The sequence below is a fragment of the Cyprinus carpio genome, chromosome B23 (assembly GCF_018340385.1).
Source record: "Cyprinus carpio isolate SPL01 chromosome B23, ASM1834038v1, whole genome shotgun sequence".
NCBI lineage: Eukaryota > Metazoa > Chordata > Actinopteri > Cypriniformes > Cyprinidae > Cyprinus > Cyprinus carpio.
This window is the reverse complement of record NC_056619.1, coordinates 4281617-4289678: the sequence shown is the minus strand read 5'-3', so window position 1 is coordinate 4289678 and position 8062 is coordinate 4281617. Positions and strand designations below refer to the sequence as shown.

Below are 8062 nucleotides of genomic sequence, written 5' to 3'. Positions count from 1 at the left end.
ACATCCATCCAGCCGCCCACACACAGTTGTCATCTCTGTGTGAACATGACTCCGTGGGTTTGAGGGGCCGCTCAATCCTCCATGTCTACTATGTCTGACTTTATGTCTCCAGTTCAGGCCAACCACATCAAAACCGAAAGCCCTAATGACTTTTGTCTACTGAACACCAATCATATCTGACCATGTCGGCCCACATACACCCAAGCTTACACAGTTTGACACAGTATGAAAACTACCTTAAATGAGTAACTTAAATATTTACCACAGAAAACAATTTGACTCATACCTCAGTTTAAAAAGCCAACTTTACAGCAGTGATATTTTAGTTTTATTTATATACTGTTACAGTATTTATTAATATTTTTAATTAGCTTTTATGTTTTTATTGTAATTTTAGTTTAATTCGTAGTAATTTTGTTATGTTTTTGTCATTTTTGTTATACATGTCAGATATGTTGCATATTTAAAGTAGTGTAAGCATTATTTATATACTATTGCAAAATTTATTTAGAATTTGCGAGAATTTAGAGTTTTCATTTTGATTTTAGTTAATGTTTTAGTAATTGTATGTGCTTTTGTCATTTTTACTATTTTTATATATATTTCTGTATACCTTTAACTAATATTTACTTAGGTTTCTGTCATTTTAGTATTTCAGTATCAATATGTTAAACTCAATTTAAACTATTTTAGTTAGTTTTAAGTTTACATTTTTTCAGATAATGTTTACATCTTATTATGTTTTAACTTTATTTCAATTACTGAAAATGATTTTATAATAGTTTAATTTTACAATAACAACACTGCTTTATGTGTTAACAATAAGTCTATGAGGGAAGGCTTTAGTGAGAGTCTAAAAGCCAAAATGTGTATTTATTAATTTATTTTTATTTGTTCCTTACATAAATGTTGTATCAGTGCAAAGTTGTCTAAATTGTCTTTTTGAAGTGGGACAACCTCGTTTGCTGGATGAATGCAACTTATTTTATTTTTTATTTTTATTTTTTTCTGTTGGTAAAATGTGCCTCAAGTAAGCAGTCCTTTATGCAGTCCTTATGTGAAGGGTTTACTGGTTAGTCCCTGCTGGTAATACCAGCCAAGAAACTGCAAGAATGAGAGTGTTAACTGAAAGCTTTCTCCAGGTATTATATGCCTTGTGAGCTTACAACATATCGCTTTCGTTTATGCTTGCACATATCATCAAAAAGTTACCAAATGGCCATGGCATGAGATGAAAGACTGAATATAAGATACTTCACTTTTTAAATTCAAGTATGGAGCCCTAAACATGACATGTGGGGGAAAAAATAGATATTGTGTCCACAATTTGGCTAAAACAAGGGATAGGGTAGATTAATTACAAATTATAGTCTGTTGCTGAATATAAATTACATGATGAAAACTGCAATCTACTTTTTAGATTAATTATTAATTATTTACTGCCCTTGTGTGAATAATATGTAATCCATAAAAAGTAACTGTAATCTGATTCTTAGCATTTTAAAATGCAATATAATACAATTACAAATAATACATTTTTGGATTTTATTACATAATCCAGATAACATGTAATCAGTTACTATGCACAGCACTGACAAGAGAACAAATTAATACAACATTAAACAAAATCAGAGTTAAATTAATAATTGAATTAATACAATAAGGCCTCTGAAATGAGGGAACAAATGAATAAATTGTTGGAACAAACTCTTAATTCGTGTTTTTTCCCAGCATGTCATGTATTGTGCTCTGTACTTAAGGAGTACAGAATTTTTAGTGGTCACAGATGTTGTAGACAGAGAATGCCACAGATACTTTCAATAGAGCTTAAGTTGCATTCAGCCTGGAATATCCCTTTAAGCGTGCCCTCCCCCTACAGCTAGCTTCTCCCACCAAAATCCCACAGCTTTGAGCCTCCAAATCAGCAGAGGAAGTGCATCGTTACTCTAGCAAGACTGGTTGGCGTCAGCGCGGGTCACAAGGGCTTTGTGGATTCAGCTTCCTAGAGAAAGGGTGAGCTGCTGCGGAGGAGGTCTACAAAACCTAAAACCTCACAACTCTGGTCACATTGGAAGCACAGATTGTTGCCATTTCCCACATTTATTAAATTTCCCCTCGGGGAGGCGTATCTATCTGTTTGACAGATTGAGGTTCTGGAGCTAAGAGCTGGATCCACTGGTCTTAATGGTGCGGACTGGCCCATTTCTCTGGTGCTCCTCTAAGTCTTCTGCCTCCCTTTTGGTCTTTTTCCACCTGCAGTGTCTCAGACGCGAACATTTGTTGGCCATGTGTCAGCTAAACTGGGTTAGTGTTGTATTAGCGTTAGACTAAGCAGAAAAAGTGTGTGCAGGTGTTCTGACCATCACTCAAAATATCTGACTGCGTCTAGACAGGGACGCTTTATATTTATTGCACCGTATCTATTCAGAGACCCTTGGATGTACGTTCATGCATTCAAGGAATAATTCACATTTCAGCAGTCTTTCAAAATTCTGCTAGCTTGTGTTCATTTCAGAATGTTCGCAACACAATGGGTACGAATCAACAATATTTGATGTAAAACGTGGAGTGATGTAGTCTGTTTGAATGTGCTCAAGCATGAATGATATGAAAGAAAGATTTGACCAAATATTAGCCTGGTTGACTCATAAAACTTCCAATGCACTTCTGAAAATGCTGAGACTACCAGAGTATGTTTTCTAGTTATTTACATTAAATGTAATTGGGCAGTGAGAACATTCTCTTAAACATCTCATTTTGTTTATCATAAAAGATATAAAGTTACACTAATGTTAGAGTAATGCATACATTATATTAATTTACGGGTGAGCTATTCCTTTAACACATCCCACCTTCATAAAAAACACAAATTAGACACTTTTCTGTTAAACAAAGAACGTAGAATTACTTTATTGGGAAAAAAACAGCAAGTGGAAATACACTAAAACACATCTTTGCTCAAAAAAGATTGCATAGCATTTGGTTTGTGTTATACGTCCAACATATAAACAATATGTAGACAGGCAGCTTCATATATCATTGTGGCTTTGGAAAAAATAGGCTTCATGGAAGACCTTTCTCCTAATCCTGCAAATTCCCTTCCTTTTAGATGAACATGAACAACATCTAAAACCTAATGACCGTCTTTTTGTGTTGTTGACACCTTACTCAGTCTTAAAGAATATAACAACATTTAGGAGATGCCAACTGATGTAATACCTCGAAGCTCTGATTACAGAGACAAATTCCAGAGTCTAATTGAACTTCTCATTAAAACAGGTCTTTGGTGTGCTTTTCGGCCATCAGTCTAGAGACAGAGCCAAAGCATTTGTCGACAGGCCTGCGCTGCAACAGCTGTCCCAATACATCCCTGCACGTCTGTGGAGATCTTGGTGAGAGATGACCTCTCACCACACACGCTTTATAGCAGCTGCCCCCTCACAGTCCCGGACCAGCCGGCACCGAGGTGCATCCTGGGAATCCACCGAGAGCCAGTCTGTGGGCCCTTTTCCCACGACAAAAATCTGCAGTCTACATTTAACAGGCCATTACTGTAGACACGGTGTGTGTGAATGTGTGTAAGACTAACACTGGAAGAAAGATAGCATCTCTCCTTTGGCTTGTGGAAGCAAATGTAAGGCACTCTGTGCATTAAAATCAGCATTCTCTATGAATCCAAACATTCACTTATGGCTTAAACCCGTCCCAGCTCAACGCGAGAGATGGCCTCTAGACGGACGGACAGCAGCTGGACAGGGTGTGTTTGTGCAGGAGGGACATGCGGCTGAAGGTACGAGAGCACGTTCCACACTGGTACTTCTTCACTTCGGAGTGGGTCTGCAGGTGAGCGCGCAGGTTCGAGCGGTCCGCAAACGCACGGTTACAGTGGGGGCATGAGAAGGGACGTTCACCTTAAAAAAAAGGTCAAAAAGAGATCATTTTGTTTTTTTGTTTTAGTATGCACACACATATAACCTTCAAAACTCATGCCACTCTGATAGGTTGTTGTTGTTTTTTTGTTTGTTGCCACTGACAAGAATGGGAATGTTATTTCTACAGATATTATAGACCTTGTCAGCTTTAAAGGTAATTTCACCACATTCCTCACATTTATCCTTTTAGTATCGTGCAGAAGTTAACGAGTTTGTAAAATTTAAAAGATTATTAAATGAAAGACTGAATATAACAATTTTTCTATTTTAACTCAAGTACAGAGCCCCACATGACGTGAACAAAAAAAAAAAGTTATAAGAACTTGCGTTTTGATTTATTAATTCATCGGTTTTGGTTAAATTGTTTCCATGTTATACTAATTTGTTCCCTCGTTTTAGTTAGATTTCGACCAAGTTGTACTAATCCATACCCTGGTTTTAATTGTGCCTAGAATTTAACTTAAACAAGGGAACAAATTAATAATTAATTAATCTCCATATATTTACTTTTTGGGATTTTATCACCAGTTTTATTGTCTGGCAAACGATATGCTAAATACGTTGGCTTGGAAAAGTAATAGCAATAGCAGTAATTTAATACTGTACTTCAAAATTGACTTCCATAGTATGGAAAAAAACTCTATGCAAGTCAACAGCGACCACTGAACTGAAGATGAACTATCCCTTTAAGGGTTGACTTTGCATGCACCACTAACAGCCTCAATGCATCAGCTCACTCACCGGTATGTGTACGGATGTGTCCTCGCAGTAACCAGGGTCTGGAGAAGGCCTTTCCACACGTGGTGCACACACAGGGGAGCGTGTGCGAGCGGATGTGCATCTTGAGTGCACCCAGGCTGTTGTACTCTTTGGGACAGTGCTTGCAGTGGAAGGCCGCTCTGGTGCTTGTGCTGGTGGCTCCTGTAGCGGTAATGACCGTCTGTGGGCTGGCGGTGCAGTGCGTGAGCTGATGGCGAGAAAGCACGGCCGGGCTGCTGCAGGTCTTGCCGCAGTGGGCGCACTGGAAGCGGTCGGCGGGGTCTGGGCTGGGAGGATCAGATGTACGGCAGTCGTCCTCCTCTCCGCTGCTGCTGGAGCTGGACTGAGAGCTCAGGTCCAGAGGCCCAGGAGGAGAGGGGATGCTGGGTGACTCCGCTGTGAAGGAAAGGGGTAAGGCACTGGCGGTCCACACGAGCACGGAGGGATAGTTGGGCACCACAGAATCGCCTTCTCTGGTGGGGAAGTCATCCAGAGGGAAGCATTGTGGGAAGACAGCATAGCGTTGGTCTGGGGAGAGAAAAGATGCCTGTTTAGATGGTTGCTGGACTACATGATATGTTTCAGATTGTTTGAGGTAAAACTTTTCAGGTTTTATACCTTCTGAGTTATCAAAAATACACTTTATTTGTGACTCTGGAGCACAAAAGCAGTCATAAGTAGCTCAGGTATATTTGGAGCAATAGCCGACAATACATTATATGGGTCAAAATTATAGATTTTTCTTTTATGCCAAAAATCATTAGCATATTAAGTAAAGATCATGTTCCATGAAGATATTTTGTAAATCTCCTACTGTAAATATATAAAAAATGTATTTTTGATTAGTAATATATATTGCTAAGAACTTTATTTGATCAACACTAAAGGTGATTTTCTCAATATTTAGAATTTTTTTTTTTTTTTTTTTTTTTGCTCCCTCAGATTCCAGATTTTCAAACAGTTGTATCTCAGCCAAATATTGTCCTCCTAACAAAACATACATCAATGGAAAGCTTATTTATTCAGCTTTCAGATGATGTATAAATCTCAGTTTCACAAAATGGACCCTTATGAGTGGTTTTGTGGTGCAGGGTCACATTTGGTTAGTGACTACCAAATATCTACTTCATACTCCAAACAGGGAGCTATGACTTGCTTAATCAAATTAAATTACTGTGAAATAATACAGCTGAAGCATTTTAGCAGTTAGTTAAACTACATACTGCAGTTTGTGTAGATGCCATAGTGAAAAAGTACAAATAAATAAATAAATTTCACTAATCTATTTTAGAGTAGCCTAATATGATAAAGACTAAATAACAAAGGCCCGGTTTCACAGACAGGGCTTAGCCTAAACCAGGATTAAGCCCTAGTTCAATTAGGACATTTACGTAATTTTTATAAATATGCCTTAGAAAAAAATACTGGTGTGCATCTTGAGGCAAAATAAAGGTACTGATATATTTTAAGTTCAGTGAGTGCAAATTTCTTTCAGCTGAAACAGCTTTAGATTTACATTTTAGTCTAGGACTAGGCTTAAGCCTTGTCTGTGAAACTTGGGTAAAAGGAACAAGTTTTGGAAATATGAAAATGCTTTAAAATAACAATAAAAAGTATGGAAAATGTTATGTCAACATTTGTGGTGCAGGATGTTATGACAACTTTAGGTGGCTGAGATTTTGGCTCAGTAAGTTTTGACTAATCATAAACTGTTTAATGTGACCTAGGCCAACTAATATTGTATACAATAACAAACATAAACAAATATCTCTTGGCACACTCACCAGTTTGACTCTCCAGTTCACTGTAGTTTGGCTTCTTGTTGGAGAAATATTTCTTGACAAGAAATGACCGTGGCATTTTGTAAAGATCCTCCCCAAACTGCAGCGAAGGTTTTAGATGAACTCTAGATTGAGTCTCTGGAGAAGCCAGCACGAATCCCTCCAGAATCACAGTCTGCTTCAGAAGCTGTAATCTTTGCTCACGGAGCGGATGGAAGGGTTTCTGACAGTCACACATGAACTATTGCCATTCAGTCCAGATGGGTCTCTTCATATGAGGCTGGGCTGGGTGAGGGGGCGGGGCTTGAACTCTGTCCACGCCCCCTGGAACACCCACTGACTGACCCCGCCTCCTGCAGGTGAAACACACCACAGCATCCAGCTGACATCCTCCTAACATTTATGTTCAGGCTATTAAACAAAAAAAAAAAAAAAAAAAAAAAAATAGGTTCAGATTCTAGATTGAATATAAGGAGATCTGATTGAATGACCTACTGTAATGAGATGCGTTGCTCGGGCAGCGTTAAATGTTTTGCAGAATAAAAGGTTTGTGGTTGTGGAAGTATTGTTTGATTATTTTAAATGCATTTGTAAAACTGTTCCTTGGACAGCTGAATTGTATTACTTTGTAAATTACTGTGGTCACATTTCAGTTTAAAGACACAGAAATAAACTGAAATAGCCAAAATATATAAAAAACAAAAAAAATATTTGGATGACATTTAAATTATTATTATTACTAATATTAAGTTGTCACAATGAAACCTGCCATCAGCTAAACACTAATGAAACACGAAACAATTAATGAAACAGTAATATATTAGGTTGTAAATTCATACATATTTTTATATATATATTTATATTTTTGTAACCTATCGTATTTAATAAACGTAAAACACATGTGAAAACTTTCCCCGTCTTGCTATTTATGAACAGTTATACCCTCATCCTCTGAACACAGTTTAACCTTAAAATCTACACTGAAAAAAAATAAATACAACCTTACACAATTTCAGCGTGTGACAACTAGCCCCGGTCACCCCTACAAAGGACGGAATCCACAGGCTTAAATTTGACACAGTTGCAAGTCATTTAACAATGAGGAGCACAAGCACCTATTTATCCTTCATCTCCGGGATCTGAGGACACTCATTAGACTGATTTCCAGCATGGACACTGCAGGACATGAGAGGAGCTCAGCGGGTGTGTGACTAAAAATTAACCCACTTCTCTGAACAAAAGTGCCTGTCCTGAATGCTCCTCTGATGCTCGATCCTCACTGCAGGACATGATAGTTTATCTGCGGGTGTGTGACTAAAAATTGAAATTATTGTCTTTTCTGAGTTTTTCTGTGGTTGTTGATAGTATTATTTACTTCTGAGCTGCACCTGTGTCCTGAGATGCGGGTCAAACCGGCAGCTCTGCCCTAAACCCCCTCACACATTCCCACGGCACTGACACCCCCTCATGAACACCTCAGCTAACAACAGTGCGTGCAGAGGAGGTGTTCTTCTCTTGTTGTGAACACACCAGATAGATGCTGTACAGTCGTATTGAAAATCAGTCTCACTGAATCTAACACTATGTTTT

At 38.1% G+C, this 8062-nt stretch overlaps 1 protein-coding gene across 1 annotated transcript; it reads right to left on the bottom strand.

Moving 5' to 3' along the window:
• Positions 1–2881: 2881 nt before the first annotated feature.
• On the bottom strand, positions 2882–6740 carry LOC109071641 (protein snail homolog Sna-like). Its single transcript, XM_042751199.1, has 3 exons — positions 6476–6740; positions 4674–5219; positions 2882–3911 (listed from the first exon to the last, which is right to left on the bottom strand). Exons 1-3 carry the CDS (start codon positions 6708–6710, stop codon positions 3730–3732), a joined length of 963 nt encoding a protein of 320 aa, XP_042607133.1. The 5' UTR covers positions 6711–6740; the 3' UTR covers positions 2882–3729.
• Between the last annotated feature and the right edge of the window lie 1322 nt (positions 6741–8062).